The sequence below is a fragment of the Cricetulus griseus genome, chromosome 4 (assembly GCF_003668045.3).
Source record: "Cricetulus griseus strain 17A/GY chromosome 4, alternate assembly CriGri-PICRH-1.0, whole genome shotgun sequence".
NCBI classification, from domain to species: Eukaryota; Metazoa; Chordata; class Mammalia; order Rodentia; family Cricetidae; genus Cricetulus; species Cricetulus griseus.
The window spans coordinates 54,685,822-54,703,815 of record NC_048597.1 but is presented as its reverse complement, the minus strand read 5'-3'; the positions used below and the strand labels follow the sequence as shown (position 1 = coordinate 54,703,815).

Below are 17,994 nucleotides of genomic sequence, written 5' to 3'. Positions count from 1 at the left end.
CTGAAGGCATAGGCTCTACTGAATGGCCTTAGTCCTGACAGTCTCTGCTGCTACAGCAGGGAGCAGCAACTAACTCCCTAGCCTGGCCATCCATCCTGCTGGGTGACTGTCCCAGCCACCTGATTTATCAGGGCCATTCAGTGGGCGCTCCTTCTTTGGTGCTCCCCTGGAGGAAGGGCCTGCTGCAGGCGCCACTCTGTGCTGCAGGCGGGCACAGAGGGCCTCTGAGTGGAATGTAGGGTGGGGGGGCCAACTAGGGTCAAGATAGGGTTCTGACTGGGGTGCTTCTTAGACAGCTGCTGACTGATGTTTGTGTTCCTTTTGTTTGTTCCAGATGCTCGGACCGGTGAGAACACCAAGGTCCCGGAGATGAAATCCCGGAGACCCAAGAGCTCTCTTCCCCCTCTGCTAGGAACAGAGAGTAAGTGCCTCTCAGCTTCACCATACAAAGGCAGGAGTGCTGGCACAGCCCCTGCTTCCCGGTCACCAGCTCTATCCTGAACTCCTTGAGGACAAGCTGCCCATCCCCCAGAGTTCCCTATGTCCTCCCGATTCCTGAGCCCATTACCTTTTCTCACCCCCTGCCAGTCCCTCTCCACCCCATCTACAGCCTAGGGCTATTACATGTGCTCTTTGTCTTCCTAACCACAACCCTCTATACCTCCTGCATCACTTTTTGGTTGTCACTTAGACCCCTGTGGGAACTGTTCCTCATCTTTAAGTTGATTCTGTCCTATCAAGGGAACCTGTCTTTATGACATCAGCAGAAACATCCAGTGGTCCCAGGGCCTACAGACAAGTGAGCCTCTCATGTGTTCCTGCCCTGGAGAAACATACTTCCTGCATGTGCGCCCTGACTGCCCCCTCCCTGACAGCTATTCCATACAGAGCTCCTCACTGATCCTGGGGAGCTCCATATCCTTTCCTTTCTCATGCTGTTGCAGCTTTCGAGAAAACTCCCACTAAAGCCACCTCAGGAACTTTCCAGAACATCTAACTCCCATCTTGACTGACTATGTACCTGTATGTCCTTGTGTGTTCCCTGAAGGCCAACCCGGCACTCAGGATGACATATTGTGTCCATGGAAGGACCTCACTAGTGTCTTTCAGAGTCAGATTTCAGTGTATTAGAAAAAGGCATGGAGAAAGGGCACAGGTATAACCTAAAATGTACATGACTGCCTCCCTCTTTCTAGATCTGGGCTTCCCCGGTGACCAGCATCTCTATTAGACAGGTGCTTAGGGTACAAGCTGCTTTCATGCCCATAAAACTGCAAAAAAGAAAAAATTGAATTGTTTCAAAATAGTATTTGAAATGCATAAAAATAATTTACTCAGCTTTATACCAGAACAGTTGTAAAACATAACCTACATAATCAAAATATAATACCTATTAAATAAAATTATCTAATGATATTCACAGAAGTTCCTTAAGCCCTCAAAAGCCATAATGCAGCCCTGTCTTCCTCTGTGATTATGGGTGTGGTTTTTATTAGGAGAACTACCTTGTGACAGTTCCAGTTTTATAGGGCACAGAGTTGCTTGGACATCCCCAGAACACTCAGGCATGGTGCATACTTGTAATATTTGAGAAGCTGAGGTGAGGCCAGCCTGGGCTACATAGTGAATTCTATGCCAACCTGGGATACAGAGTGAGTCTCTCAAAAAAAGTAAAATTAAAAAAGCAAAACGGAAAACAAAAACAGAAGATAAGCTTTCACTTCTACTAGCAAAGGGAAGCAACCGGGCCTCATTGTTCCAAAGATCACTTTTCTTTCCATTATAAGGCAGTGTTTTATGGCTGCTTTATTCTTTCCTTTGTAAAGCCATGTGTTTGCCTTGCTGCTTCTGAGCTCTTGGAACACAGCTAATCGGACTAAAGGGTCAGAGGTCCTCAGCCTTTGTGGTGGGGTAGCCAAAGTGAAGTTATAATTTCTCTTAGATGTTTACACAAAGTGAGATCCACTCAGACAGTGGAGGAGCCAGGACTGTTCCAAGTAGACTTTAATAAGCTGTTAAAACCCAGGAACAGTCAAACGGACCTAGGAGGAATGAGTTAGTAGTGTTATTCCCCAAAATTGTTGCCTGCATCCTGCTGTGCTAACTATGGGAAAACATGAACAAATGAAGTGTTGCCCTTAGAAAAACAGCCTGGACTGTGACACAGGCAGTGATGAGGTGGCTCACCTGACAGGGACAGAGGTCCATCACCCCGTCTTCAGGTCTGGAACCCATTCTGTGAAATCCTGAGGAGGGTGAGGCAGGGTCAGAGCAGAACTGTGGAGGAGAAAAACAAGTGCAGTGAGGCCTTCAGACAATGAACAGACCTAGCACTGGCGCTTTGCCCTGCAGAGCAGGAGGCCTTGGAAAACCCCAACCAACTTGCCATCATCACACTCTGGAGTCCTAGATGGCAGCTATAGCTGTGTATTAGATTCACCTGTAGAACTTGGAAACCACCATGCCCAGGCTGCCCCCAGACCAATTAAACAGAAACTCAAGGGTGGCGGCTGGGATTCCATGTTTGTTTATGTTCCTAGATCCTTCCAGTGTGTGGCCATACTAAAAATCTGCCTTTCCGTAGGAGCTGTTCCTGCTATCCATGGTTGGTTCAGAGCAGAAGCGGGTAGGCCTGATGCCTTTGGGAAGTGTGCAGTCATCCAGGAGCCCTCCCACTAGGGCTCTGAGAACAAGACACCCTGTGGAGGCAGCCTTAAAGGGGGAGGGTGTAGAGTAGGGCTGGCAGGAAGTGTTTGGACTCCATGGAAAACACAGGCACCACAGAATTAACCCCACCCACCTGTCTGCAAAGGGTGCTTCCCTCCTCTGTGGTCCAGTGATGGACATCTCACCCCATGCACCCTGATGGCCTCTTTGCCTCCCTGTGCTGTCTTGTCTACTCAGTCCCCACCACCCTAAGCCTATTGTCACTCTGTGCATTGGGTTTGGCTTTGGTTGCTCCTCCACAGGCATACTTGTCCCTTAGAAACCTGTATACCAGAGGCCTGAGGTTGGTCCTTGGAGCCTTCTGACAAGGTGACTGCTCCCAGGGACAGAAAGTAAAAGTGGTGTCTATTAGGTCTGTGTCCCCAATTCTTTTATTCTTTGGGGGTATAATTTGTCTAGTAATTGCTTAAGTTATATGTATATGCATTCTCATTTGAGCATTTAAAAACATACAGGAATATACCAAGTACAATGTGAAAATCCTCTTCTATCCCCTATTTCATTCATAACACTCATTTGAGTTTTTTTCTATGCACTTTATATGTGTGTTAATACACAAACACCTCAGTGGCAAGAGTTTTCCCTCCCTGCAGAAATGGAATCTGACATGTGGTCCGTATGCTCTCATCACATGTCATATCTGTTAGCATTGTTATCCTCATTCCCAGACATGTTGGATTCCATGAGCGGTCTTTCTGTGGACATATGTATGGTTTTGTCAAGACTGTGAAGTACCTCATCTAAGGAGGAAATCCATCTTTCTGAGGAAAGGGAGAGTGACTTTCCTGTCAAACAGAGAATAGCCAGACCCCTCTCTGTGCACTCTCCTGTCCCCCGGGATGGTTTATTCCTATGAGCCAGCTGTTGGGTGTAGGAGTGGACAGTGTTGACCAAGCTTGCCAGGGAGCCCCCAAGCCTCATTGTAGCATGAGGAAGAAGCCAGGCACTCTACCCCCAGTCCCCCATGACTAAAGTACTTGTTAACCTGCCAGTCACCCAAATCACAAGCCATAAACATGGGAGGAAGTTTGGGAGGGTTTGAGGTGAGGAAAAGTCAAAACCAGGTTTTGAAGGAGGGAGAGGAATGCAGTTTATGTGGTTTGAAGAAGAATGAGAACATTGGCGGGGGAGGAGAGGCAGGAGGGAGCCTGGGGGAGAACCTGCAGATGCTGGAGGCAAAGTGGGGAGGACAGCTGAGTCAAACAGAACCTGTGTTCTGAGTGCAGACAGGCACCATGTCAGGAACTCCTTCAATAGGACTGGAGCTAAGCCACGTGACCTTACAAGTTCTGCTTGCTCCCATTTCATAGGGAAGCAAAACTGAGCCTTGGAGATGAAACTGTCCTGCCTAGCATCTCCAAGCTGGTAAGGAATGGAACTGTGGTGGTCTGTGTTCCTGCCACACTCCCTTCTAACTTGCTGTAGACTCGGGCTTGCTCCACATTGACCACACAAACACAAAGGCTAACAGTTCTTTCCCAGGCCCACAGTGGATTCAGGAGGAGGTGGGGTGGCAGAGGTGGCAGAGCCCAGAAGTAGACAAAGGAAAGGCACTGGCATCCAGGTCCCTGGATCTAGAGACCTGTTGGTGTGTTTGCTGCATGCCCCTTGGTGGGATTTTTAAAATAGCCATTTTGATAACATTTCAAAGTTACAGAAAAAGTATAAGAACAGTGCAAAGAATTCTGTATTCCTTTTACTGAAGAGTCACAGTTGTTTTCATTTTTATCCCACAGTTTTATCATTCTCTGTGTATGAACTTATAATTTTCATTTAGCTAGATAACATTTTAAATCAGAATCATCATACCTTTAATTTCTTACTCATTGTCATTATTTATTATGTGTTACTTGTTCTTGTCTCATTTACTTACTCTCCTAAGAATATAACCACAATGTAACTGGTGGAATCAGAGAAGTTGACACTTAACCAATTTTGCTATCTAATCCATCCATAGTCTACCCTCCTGCATTTTGTCACTTGGCCCAATAATGTCTCTTATGATTATTTTCTCTTCTTGATGAAAATCTAATATCAACATCCCTGGGTTGGTTACTTTATCTACTCCCTCAGCACAGAAGTAACTCCTCTTCTTGTTTTGGAAATAAAATGGGTAAAGTGTGCCGGCCCAAGGAGAAGCACTTTGGTCTCTGCCTTTGCTGAGTTTGCAACTGAGACACAGGCACACCTCAGTGAACCTCCATGGGTCCCGAGGTTGGCTTGTTATGATCACTTCCAGGGAATTGCTCAGACGTGAGGCATAGCAAGAAAGCTATGGGTATGTTCCTTTAGAACATGGTTTCCTCAGCATCCAATGAACACCTTCCATGGCTTGTCTCGATTTTGTCTAGCTAGGACATCAGGACACTGATTGGGAGTTGTGAGGGACACAGTTCAGGTGAAGCTGGTTATCTGAAGCTACAGAATCAAATCTGGGGTCACACAGTGATGGAAGCATCCTGCAGGGAAGGTGGCCTGGAGCCTAAAGCCCAACTTTGGGGTGCTCCTACTGGAGGGGATCTCATTAGCCAGTGGAATTCTTGGGAGTTTTATGCAGAAGAAGGCAAGCATATTGCTTGAAGGATGGGGCCATAGGGCTTAGAAAATGGTTTTAGAAAAATGTAAGTTAAAAAGAGAGTGACGTACAGGTGAAGCAGTGCCAGCATGGTGACAGACTTGGGGTCTAAATAAGAAAAAGAAAATGGCCATCCATTGCTTTTACAGCTTAGCATAATAGATATCTGAGTTGAGGCCACAGTATTTAATTTTCCTAATCAAGGCATGATTCCTCCTGCTTTAAGGGTTCCTGCATTCATTATTCTGTGACTTAAGGGCAACTCAGGTGCAGTTTCACTTTGGAGTCTGTGCCTGGCCTGGACACTCACCTCTGGAGCGTGGTGCGTATGGGCCTCCTGGTGACCACAGTGGAACATTTCTGATGACAGTGCTTTTCTTTGTTTTGGTCTATCTTATGTGTCTCTGTAAAACGAAAAGTCATGTCGACTTGAAAATATCTATGGGTATCAAACATGTTGTCTAGTTCTCTTGGTCTTCTCTAGGTCAAATCTTTTTTTAAAAACATTCTCTGCAGGTCATGGGAAATGTTAAATCCTGATAGAATCCACAGGGCTGAAAGGAAATCTAGATTAAGTTGGGATTTGGCATCAAGATTTGCCTATCACTGTAAAGTTTGGGGCCATGGAGAATAGTTAGGATGCTTTCACAAATGCCCCCAAAGCAGGCACCAACTCTGCTTACACTCCATTAAAGCAATGGTGTTTGATCATGGCAGTACCCCACAGGCATGGGACACTGTGATGACCCTCACTAGGCTGCCACTTCCGGGTTCTCCTTCAGCTTTCTTGGTATCTCCCATGAGCCAATCAACTAGCAGTATCAGTCCTTCCCAGAAGCAGCTGATGAGAGCCTAATAAGCCATGCTGACCCTGCTGGGCTGGCCATGCTAGACTCCTCTTTCACAAGTGTCATGACATTCTGTGGGGTTTGGGAATAAGGGCTTGCAGCAACAGGAGGAGTTGTTTTCCTCTGGAATCTTCTAATGCGGCTGTCTGTGCTATGAGGGGAGGTGAGTGGGCAATTTGCCCAGAGATGTTAATTCTGGGAAAGCAACCAATATGTCTCCACATGTCTGCAATTATATACTAGAAGGAGTCAGTGGGTGAGGACAGTCACTGGGTGCCTTGAGCCTTTCTCAGTGGGGGTTATCAGGACTTGGCCCTCTAGCCCCATACCTCCTTGCTGCCTCAGGGGTGGCTCTACTTCTTGCCTTACCCAGCCTGTTTCATTCCCAAGAGCCTTGAGCAGAAAGTGAATTCTGATTTTGGGAATTGTAAAGGGTTTGATGCCTATTTATAGTTAACTACCTAAAAAGGGAAATGTCCCCAGAGATCCAGAGATCCAGGGACCTGCTTGTACCCAAGGCTGTTGTTGTTAATACTAGCTCCCTAACTGACCCTTTTCACTCTGCAAGAATAAGAAAGGGGTACTCATCTGCCTTCAGATTGATCCATCTAGAAACTTCCATAAAGGACTGACCTTCTCCCATCCAATACAAAAAGAAATTTCACTTGAGGCCAGTACTAGTTTAGGCTTGGGCAGAAAGAAGCAAAATCAGTCATGAGGAGCAGACTTCTTCTAGCAATGCCTCAGCTTTCCTAGGAAGTTTCCCAATTCTTTTATTCATGATTTTATTGGGCTGTTTCATTTCTAGCCTCAATCTCACACCTAGAGCGAAAGGCTCAGCTCCTGGCATTTTTGATCAAGGAGATGACAGAGCACAGACTTAATGTTGCGGAAAGTTGCAGCAAGATTTGCGAACCCTGGCTATATTTCAACATCAATTCAATAGAAATTCCCAGATTCCCAGAGATCTAATGGTCTCTGTCCTCCCATAGTATCTTAGCAAGCCCATGCCCAGTTTGCTACTAGGGCTCCAGAGGTACAGCAGAGGGGACTCTTTAACTGTCCCCTGGGAACTTGGTGTGTATATTTTGTGAGTAGGTTCTGAACTGGCTGGGGACTGGGACAGACCTGCTAGGATGGGGCATGAGAGCTTCTTGGAAGTAGCATGCCTGAGCCGAGAGCTGCTTGCTGAATGTGTAGAAGTCACCCGAGGCTGTCAGCATGTACAGAGAGCCCACAGCATGATGCTAGTGCACAGAAACTGAAAGATGCCGAGTGTGTATGTAGTGCAGAGGAGCCTCACTTAAAGACCAGTACACAGCTGACCAATAGCAGCTGGAAACCTGGACATTCTCTAGGTGGCCACAATGCACACTGAAATTTGAAAACCAAGGACATTAAGAATAGAGGACATAAGGAAGGATATTCCCCAAGAAGGAATAGTGTAAAAGAAGGCTGGAGATGAAAACCAGAGCTGGTCTCAAGGACCTTGATGGACCTGGTTGGAGATAGAATGAGAGACAAAGGATCCAGGGGCTAATAAGAAGGGTGAGTCTAGAGAAGTGGAAACTCATTAGTGACCAGTTTGTCTCTACTGAGAATTTGGGCATCAGGACCAACAAGAGCATTTACTAGGGACCTGAGCTGAGGAGGACAATACGGTGCAATGACATGGAACTCCCACGAGGATGCCAGCTGAGTGGGCCAACAGGATTAGTTCCTTTTCTCTTTGCTATTATCACAAATACCTGGCAAAAGCAACTTATGGAAGGAAGAGTTTACGTGACTCGCAGTTTGAAGGTTAAGTCCACCGTGATGGAGTGGAGTGGTAAGAGCAGCTCTAGATGTGGTGGTAGGAGCATGAGGCAGCTGGTCACATTGCATCTGAGGTCAGACAGCAGAGAGATGAACTCTGCTGCCCAGCTGCCTTCCTTTTGACTCAGGCAGTGCCCCTGCCCATTGCACAGTATCATCCATATTCAGGTTGAGTCTTCGCTCTTTAGTTGAACCTCTCTGGAAACAGACTCACAGACCTACTCAGAGGTGTCTCCTAGGTGATTCTAATAGAGATTAACTATCACTTTCCAAATAACCGGAGGAGCTAATTTGTCCCAGAGGGCAGAGGAGTCCTTTGGGATCTGCCTGTCTGGGAAAAGGGGCTGAGTGAGGGAAGGGACCAGTGCAGAGTATTCACAGTGTGCTGTATTTTTCTGTTTCAAAAGAAATTATTTATACTTCTCAAACTTTTTTGTAGATTTTTGCTACATACATATTTATTTGTTTATTGTATATGCATGCATATGAGTACACATGCTATGACTCTATTGTGGAAATCAAAGGACAACTTGGGATTGTTGGTATTTTCCTACCGAGTCAGTCCTGAGGATCAAATTCAGGTTATCAGGCTTGGCAGCAAGCACCCTCCCCACTGAGCCAACTTGTTAGCCTCCCTGGACTACTTTCCAAATAGGAAACTATAGTACAGGGAGGTTATATAACACCCTTTAAGCCCCTCAGCTTAGCTTGTGACAGGGCAGTTTTTGAACCCAAGTCCAGCTCTAGAGCCTTAGCCCTCTGCACAGGAACTGAGAAAGGTTTCAAAGCCTTACCTTGGAAGGGGGAGTAGATTGGTAAAGTAAAAAAAAAAAAGCAGTCAGATACATGATGGTCAGTGACCCTGTTTCCAGCTGAGCCACATACAGCTTCATGAACTTGGGAAGTCACCAGCCATACATGAGACTCCAGCTCCCTCTTTACCAGATAGAAACACAGGGAGGTGCCCTGCTTGCATTTGCTCAGAGTAGAACACCTGTGAGACATTTCTGCCAAGAAACCAGGTTTTAGAATCCTGTGATTCAGCTTTTCCTGCGTGTGCAGAGCACAATTAATGGATTCCTACAGATGGTCGTATAAAATATGTATAGCATACAGAACATTGTTGACATTTAAAGTTGTTTTTACTGATAAAACCAAAGCAGCTTCAAATGCTAACAAATTCAAACAGCAGTAACCACAAATTTATAGAACAAATTTAAAACGTGGCCATCAATCCTATTTAACCCTAACATCGAAAGGTCTCTTATTTGGGACTAGCTTCTAGCCACATGGATTTTGCAGAGACAATGAGCATGGGGGTGGGGGACTTTGTAGCCTCTGGTTTCATACTGCCCACCCCCTTGTGTACCCCAGGTCACACCCCAAGGACTGTCTTCCTCCTTCCCATTCACTCCCACCCTCTAAGCGGGGAGCTCACTGACAGTTCACTACAGTGATCTCCTAGGGCTGCCATAACAAGATGGTAGAACACAGGCCAGAAACCCAAGATCTAGGTCTCTCTCCTTTGGCTTGCAATGGCTGTCTTCTCCTTTCTCATATGGCTCCTTCTGGATATGCAGGTCTGCTCAGTTGGGTCCCTTCCTCCCTTCTTCCTTCCCTCCCCCACCTCCCCCCTATTTTTCTTTCTCTCTCTCCCTCTCCTTCCTTCCCTGGCCCCTCCCTTCCCACTTTCTCTTCCTTTCTCTCCCCCTTTTCTCCTTTCTTCCTCCTCCCTTTTTGTGAGGTCACCAGTCAGATTGGACTAGGGACCACCATAACCGCCTATTTTAATGTAATCACTTCTTCAAAGGTCCTGTGTTGGAGGCATTTTGAAGTACTGGGGGTTACAGTTCCAGCACGTGGATGGAAGAGCTGTAACAACCGTCGCCCACCACAGGAGACACATTTCTTCACTGTTTTCTTTGTCCATTCAGCACCAGAATTGTTACTGACTAGAATTTCCTTGGGCACCTACCCTCTCCGTTTTCCTTGGATATGTCCTCAGGAATGACATGTGAACCATTGGCCTCCAGCATCATCTGTACTTTGCTCTGGTTACATCTGGAGCTCCTTCTTCCCACTTCCATCCGCCACTGTTACAGTGGCATTCTTTCTGTTCTCCGGGTCCTTCCACAGCCCCCTCTGTCACCCAGCTGTCACTATAAGTGAATCACCTGGGATAAGCCCTGGCCCTTCTCGTCTTTCATTGAATTCTTTCCCCTCAATCTTTTACCCAGCTTCCTAGCTCTCCTTCTAATCACAGTTTAAATCTGAAACCCGTACCTTCCCATCTTCGCTAGTGTGTCTCCAGGACTCTGCCTCTGGCTTTTAGAAGCTTACATGCAGATGGATGCTTTCATCCATGAAGTCCACTTGACCAAGCCAAACTGTCCATCAATTGCCCTCTCATTCCATTTTCCTCTGACACCATTTTCCCCACGTGTTCAGCTAGAAATCTCAAAGTACCTTTGTTTCTCCATTTTGTTTAGTCCCCTAAATTCTTTTAATGCTTCCTCTGTCTCTCATTCATCTTTTCTATGTGGTCCTTCCAAGTGCCTTTCAAGAGGTGGCAATATCCTGAGTGGATATCCTTGTCCCCTAAAAGTTTGGAAGACCTGAGGGTGCTCAGACCCAGTGTGGCAGCTGTGTGTGAGAAGGTTCCCTGGTCACTCAGGCATAGGCTAATGCCGTCCCGAAGAACTCCCTATATCAATGACATGTTCTGAGCCTGCACTGTGTGATAGCCACTAGTCATGTGTGGGTTATTAAGTACTTAAACTAGTTCAGTGCAGGAACTAAATACTTAATTTTCCTTAACTTAAATTGACACACTAGCTTCATTCAACTTCCCATGATAACCTCCACCAAACACCACCCTGCTTGAGACTACATAATCTATTGCTAACCTGGGCTCCTCCACATTCTCTAGGTTCATCTTCTTAGGCACAACTGAGTGTTAGCTTGTTTTTAGAAAAAAAAATTGAAACTTACTTATTTTTATGTGTTTGTCTACATGTGTATATATGTATCACACGTGTGCTTTGTAACTTGGAAGCCAGAAGAAGGCTTCAGATCTCCTAGAACTGGAGTTACAGGTGGTTGTGAACCACCATGTGGGTGTAGGGACTCTTTAAGAGTCTCAAGTACTCTTAATGACTAAGCCATCTCTCCAGTCTCCTTACTGGTTTGTTTTAGCTTTCTATTTAACTGTTAGTTTGAAATAATTTCAGTCTTATAGAAAAAAATGCAACATTTAATACAAACAGTTCTTTTGTACCCTTCAGATTCCTCGTATCTTAACATTTTACTGTTTGCCTTTTCTGTATTCTTCCTTCTGCGGTTGTAGGGGGTGGCTTCTGTTTGAAGCAAGGGCTTTGACTACACTCGGCAAGTGCTCTCCGTACTGAGCTGTATCCCACAGCCATTCCCTCTTTCTCTGCATTTCTCTGCTCTATACACACAATGCACATATATACTTACATAATTATACTTATGAACAGCTTGAAAGAAAGTTATATTCATAAAATTTTAAATATTTAGATACCTTAGTGTTGGGTTTTTTCCTAAAATCAAATGTGTTCTATAAAGCACATTAATAATAATTAAAATAGAAAAACATTTATAGAATGCTATCATCTAACTTATTAACACTATTCAAGCACTCTCAGCTGTTTCATTTAGCAAGCAGTTATTAAGTGCCTACTGTGTGTCAGCTATATTGGATATATAACAGTGAACAATAAAAACACTTCACCTCAAAATCCTTGTGCTTCAGTGGGAAAGGAAAGGCAGACAATAAAACAAGTGAAGATATAGTTTGTCATGTGATAAGTACAGAGGAGGATGATAAATCAAGACTGTGTGTGTGTGTGTGTGTGTGTGTGTGTGTGTGTGTGTGTGTGCTATTCTGTGGTGCTGGAATGGAAACCAGGGCCTTGTGCTTGTCAGGCAAGCATTCAATCACTGAGCTCCCTAGCCCAAGGGCTAGGATTCATGTAGTTGTGTAGCTCACTTATGGGAGATATCCCTGGTAACATGCTCCCACCCTTGTATTAAATGTAATTTCCCTGCACATATTCTTTTTTTGGGGGGTAGTACAGGTGTGTGTGTTTATGCATGTATGCATATGTGTACACATGTATGTTGTATGAAGGTAAGAGGCCACTGTCAGGTTACTCGAGCACCTTAACATCATCATTACTTTTTTGTTGTTGTTTTTTCAAGACAGGGTTTCTCTGTGTAGCTTTGGAGGCTGTCCTGGCACTCGCTCTGGAGACCAGGCTGGCCTCGAACTCACAGAGATCTGCCTCCCGAGTGCTGGGATTAAAGGCGTGCGCCACCAACGCCCGGCTCCCTGCACATATTCTATAATGCAAAGTTGTGTGAATGGTTTGAGCAGTCATTTAATGACCACCCTAATAAAATCAGGTCTCCCTGTGCTGTTTGTCAACCCTTACCCTAACACCTCTGGCAGCCATTGACCTGTTCTCTGTTCTTAGTTTTACCTTTCTAGAGTGTCAAATAAGTAGGATTATACAGTTATTATAAGGAGCCTTTGAATCTGGCTTCTCTTAGGTAAGGAGAAAAATCAGGTTATCAGCAATTAAAGAGAAAAGGGATCATGAATTTGTGAGATACAGGGAAGGGTTGTGGGGAAGAAAAAGAAGGGGGAATAGCGTAATTGTATCTTAATTTTTTAAAATGACCTGAAGGAAATATGAAATCAAGCCATGAGAAATAATGCAGGTGTTTCTGTGTGTGTATCATATTTTTATTTAGTCAGAGAAGTATATTTGTGCTGAGACATTTCTATATGAGTTATTTTTTTCTTGTTGAGTTAGAGAAAGTAAAGTAGGAAGGGAAGATAGTAAGATATATCCGTTCACTTATTTTTGAGGGTTGGGGCTCACAGTAGTGTCTAGCATCCTAGGCTCACTGGGAACTCACTGTGCTGCCCAGGCTGCTTTGAACTCATGACAATGCTTTTAACCCAGCCTCCCAAGGGCAGAGATCACAGGCATGAGTCACAACTCGCAGCTTCCATTCATTCATTGGTCCATTCAAAAAACATTTGGTTTGGAGATTTTTGTTGTTTTGTTGTGTTGTGTTGTGTTTTTTAAGGGGCAGCTACCAGTCACAGTCTGTGACTCAAAGGAAGCCAGAGACCCTTGGATCCATACCAAAGCTAATTTTAGTTGGTTTATCTGACATAATTTCCTTTCTGCATTTCCTGAAAGTTAGGGTGAGCATGTAGTTAGTTTGTTATTAGTTATCATCATTAAATAGGACTGTGAGGGCCATTAGAGTTTTGAGAGCTTCTATCTCACTGGACCTAGAGGCCCCTACAGAGGCCCTTAAGAACTGATATTCATTAGATCATAGGACTGTCTGTATCAGGGCAAGGAGATCCATAGGAAGACATAGTAGAATGAGGGCTTTCTGTAAATGAGGGGCCAGCAGGCAGGACAACAACATCCTCCCATGACCTAGGAGCTTTCTGGGAAAACAGAACTGACTTCTTAACATCATCACTTATTAACATCTTTGTTTCAGGTGATGCAACTGTAAAAAAGAAACCTGCACCCAAGACACCTACAAAAGCAGGTAATAGTCACAGTCCTGAGGGCAAGGGAGTCATTTGCCATGTGGGTCGTGGTCAGCAGCCCCTTCCCTTGTTCAAGCTCTACATGTTGCTCTTCCTCCTTTAGGGAACCTATGCTCAGCTGGTACCTCCCCCACATCCTCTCCTGCTTCCTTCCTCTGCCTCCATCTGTGTGTGCCATGTCACAGGCTGCTGGTGGCTTTCCTGTCCCTTCTGCTAAGTTGTGCCTCAGCCTCAGGCCTCCAGGCTACCCTGTGTGGGGGTAGCCCACATCGTGCTGATTTTAGATCCTGTGTGTCCTTGTTTGTTGTCCCTGGGAAGGTATTTGAAGGCATGAACCACACTGAGCCTCCCAGCCAGAGTGATTGAAAGGTTAGATGCAAGGTACAACTAAATTAAGAAATGAGCTGGGACAGAGATTCATGGGGAGGCGCAAATTCCATCACAACCAATCAATAAAGAACTATGTTGTGTAACTTGTGTGGCTCACTTCTGGGGATTCTAAAGAGTAAACAAGTCTAGCAAGGTTCATACTCAGACCTTTTGGAACAGGGGTCAGTACCTCCATTCTTATCGTGAATATTCTAGAAGGGAAGAGAGGCATCAACAGAGCAACATGGCCAGTGATGCTAGTGAGATCAGCATGTTTAAGGCTCCCACCTCACGTTCTACTTATCCCCTCCTAGTTATGCCCCCTCAAATCATCCAGTTCCCTGAGGACCAGAAGGTACGCGCAGGAGAGCCTGTGGAGCTGTTTGGAAAAGTGACTGGCACCCAGCCTATCACCTGCACATGGATGAAGTTCCGAAAGCAGGTCAGTCATGGAAGCAGGGTGGCCTAAGGACAGCTTATAGTCCCTGAGCCAAAAAAGATGAGAAATGCTGTGTGGAGAGAGTGCATTGCCTTTTTTCACTTTGGAAATGGAAGAGAGCATGGGGCATGGTGGTACATCCCTGGAATCCCAGCCCTTGGAAGGTTGAGGCAAGATCAAGGACAGCCCAGCTAACCTTACAGGATCCTCTATATAATAATTATATATATATATAATATAATTATATATTTTAATATATTATATATATATATATATATATATATATTAGAATTTTGGCTGAATGACCTAGAAGTATAGCTACAATTTATAATAATGCTCCCTATGAAAGCATTTGAATTCCCAAATAACCAGTATGTAGAGAAATTTGGAGGACCCAGCTCTTCTCTGTTCATGCTAGTAATGGTACTCGTGTGTGCGATTATCAGACACCCCAGATTAATGGGCTTGTCCTGCATTAGGAACACTACAGAAAGTATGAGGAATCTTTGTAAACCTCCTCACTGTTTCCATACCCATGAAAATTGTCAGAGCCAAGAGATGAGCCACTAGTATCTAGGAGAAAAGCAGAGCTGGTTTCAAGGGAGGAGGAGAAGAATGTGGCCCCGCCCCTCCTAGACGGGTGGATAAGATAGAATCACATCCCTTTTCAGAGCCAATTAATCAAATTCGGAACAAAACTTTCTGCAGTTTTGAAACCTGTTGGTATCTGTCCAGTATGATTGCCACCGGCCCTGTATGTTGAGCATGTGAAATGTGGCTAGCACAATTGAGGAATGTCTTAGTTACCGTTCTGTTGCTGTAAAGAAGCACCGTGACCAAGGCAACTGGTGAAAGGGAGCACTTAAGTGGGAACTGGCTTACAGTTTCAGAGGGTTGGCCTATGAGCATCACAGTTGGGGAGCATGGCTGTAGACAGGCAAGCATGGCACTGGAGCAGTGGCCGAGCGCTTACTTGGTGATCCACAGAATGCCAGCAGAAGTGAGGCTGGCCTGGCATGGGCCTTTGAAACCTCAAAGTCCACGCACAGTGACACACCTCCTCCAACAAAGCCATACATTCTAAACATTCCACTCACCAGGAACCAAACATTCAAATACATGAGCCTGTAGGGACCACTTCTATTTAAACCACCATGAGGAACTACAAATTTTTTCAGTACTAAGGTTTGAATTTTAGACTTAGGCTGTACATATGCTGGGCAAGCACTCTAACACTTAACTATATCTCCAGTCTTCTTTTTACTTTTTGAGGTAGTCTTAACTAAGTTGTCCAGGCTGGTCTTGAACTTGTGATCCATCTGACTCCTGAGCAGTTGAGATTACAAGCCTATGCTACTGTGTCTGGCTAAATTTTTAACTTTAATTAGTTAAAAATCACTGTATACGCCGGGCGTTGGTGGCGCACGCCTTTAATCCTAGCACTCGGGAGGCAGAGGCAGGAGGATCTCTGTGAGTTCGAGGCCAGCCTGGTCTCCAGAGCGAGTGCCAGGATGGGCTCCAAAGCTACACAGAGAAACCCTGTCTCGAAAAAACCAAAAAAAAAAAAAATTCACTGTATACAATTCAATGATGTTACTCAATACACAAAATTGTATAAGCAATAGCATTGCCTAATTCCTCATCCTAGAAACCATTCATGGACTCTTCCTCCATCCAGTCTCCACCATTACCAGCCTACATTTTATCCTTATGGATTTGCCTATTCTGGACATTTCAGATAGGTGGAATCAAGGAATCTATCACATCAACTTTTGTCTCTAAGTGTTTAGGGTTTTTTTGGGGGGGACAGGTTCTTGTTTTCAGGACTTATCTGTGCTGTAGCATGAATTGGTATCCTATTACCCCATTTCTTTTGTATTCTTTGTGTGTGTGGGGGGGAAACAGAGGACAACCTGGGGTGTCACCCTGTCATCCTCAGGCAAGCCATCACCTCCCTTGAGACAAGATGTCTTATTTTTTTCCTCCATTTTTTATTTGAATTAGAAACAAGATTGTTTTACATGTAAATCCCAGTTCCCTCTCCCTCCCCTCTTCCTCTGCCCCTCCTCCAACTAAAACCCTACCTATCCCATACCCTTTCTGCTCCCCAGGGAGGGTGAGGCCTTCCATAGGGGTCTTCGGAGTGGAGGTAAGATGTCTTATCGGCCTGGAGTTCACCAGTTGTGCTAGACTAACTGGCCAGCAAGCACCAGGCTTCCTCCTGTCTCCACTTCCCCAGCAGTGGCATTACAAATATGCACCACGACAGACTAGATGCAACAACTCCTGCTCCTCCTCCATGTCCTGTCCATCCTTGGGAACAGAGAGTGGAGGAGCCCCCTTTTTCACTCCTGCCTCTACCTGCAGATCCAGGAGAGCGAGCACATCAAGGTGGAGAGCAGTGAGAGCGGCAGCAAGCTTACCATCCTGGCAGCGCGCCAGGAGCACTGTGGCTGCTACACATTGGTGGTGGAGAACAAGCTGGGCAGCAGGCAGGCCCAAGTCAACCTCACAGTCGTGGGTAAGTCTGAGAAACACCCAGCAGGGAGACTGGGGGATGCAAAAGGCATGAACCCCAGGGCATCAGCTCATCTCTCTCTACCACTCTGACACAGTACCCTCCATACCTGCCCCTACTTCACACCCCTAGTATCTTTCTCCCCTGGCCTCTCTGCCTTCCTGGCCATTGGAGACCCTCCCACTCCAGGTCTTCCTCTTGGCACCTAAACTTCCTCTGCCTTGTGTCCAGCACTATGTCACTCCCTTTGTGTCTTTGTTAGGTTTTCTGTTGCTCTGCTGAAACACCATGTCCAAGGCAACTTAGAGGTGGAAGGGCTTATTTGGGGCTTTTGGGTCTAGAGGGATAAGAGTCCACCACCATAGTGGTGGGCAGCATGGCAGCAGGCAGGCAGGACTAGAGCAGCAACTGAGAGCTCACATCTCAATCTACAAACAGCAGAGAGGGCCAACTTGAAATGGCTCAAGTCTTTTGAAACCTCAAAGCCTACCTCTAGTGGCATGCCTCCTCCAAGTCCACACCTCAAACGGCCACCAACTGGGAACCAAGTATCCGAATGCCAGAGACTTATGGGGTAATATGCGATCAAAACCACCTTACCCTGCAAATCACCACTCAGGATCTGTGTCACCTCCTGGAACATTGTAGCATGAAGATTGTATCACCTGTGCACTCCAAGATGTACTCTGGTGCCCCAAGGCTAGCTGAGACATCGTGCCCCTCAGAACTCTTTGTCCTGGACCAGAAAGCCAATGCTGTTTCTTGAGACATGCTCTGTATCCCCCAACATGCACACAGAGCCCTTAGCCTCTAGCTTCACTGAGAACTATGAGACATGAGGCACAACTCTTCTGAAATTGGTGGCCTCCAGGTATCTATGTATCATGCCACTAGTGGCTCCCCTTTGCCTTTGTGAGGGGTCTTTTCTTGGGTCCAGTTCCCGGGCTTTTGGGGCTCCATCATCCTCACTTCACTCAACTTTCCATTCTTGCTTGTTCCTCACAGCAGCAAGAGAAGTTGCCATCTTAGCAAAATGCACAGGCGTTACCCTCCTGCAGCAAGAGAAGTTGCCATCTTACCTAATGCACAGGCATTGCC

At 45.7% G+C, this 17,994-nt stretch overlaps 1 protein-coding gene across 6 annotated transcripts in view; it reads left to right on the top strand.

Moving 5' to 3' along the window:
* Mylk (myosin light chain kinase) overlaps window positions 1–17,994 on the top strand; it is a 177,885-nt gene that overhangs the window by 112,532 nt on the left and 47,359 nt on the right. For all 6 annotated transcript variants that reach the window (XM_035444589.1, XM_035444593.1, XM_035444592.1 and 3 more), the window contains 4 exons: window positions 335–421; window positions 13,519–13,569; window positions 14,254–14,381; window positions 16,746–16,899. In XM_035444589.1, coding sequence (XP_035300480.1) covers window positions 335–421; window positions 13,519–13,569; window positions 14,254–14,381; window positions 16,746–16,899 — 420 coding nt within the window. The remainder of the gene's footprint in view (window positions 1–334; window positions 422–13,518; window positions 13,570–14,253; window positions 14,382–16,745; window positions 16,900–17,994) is intronic.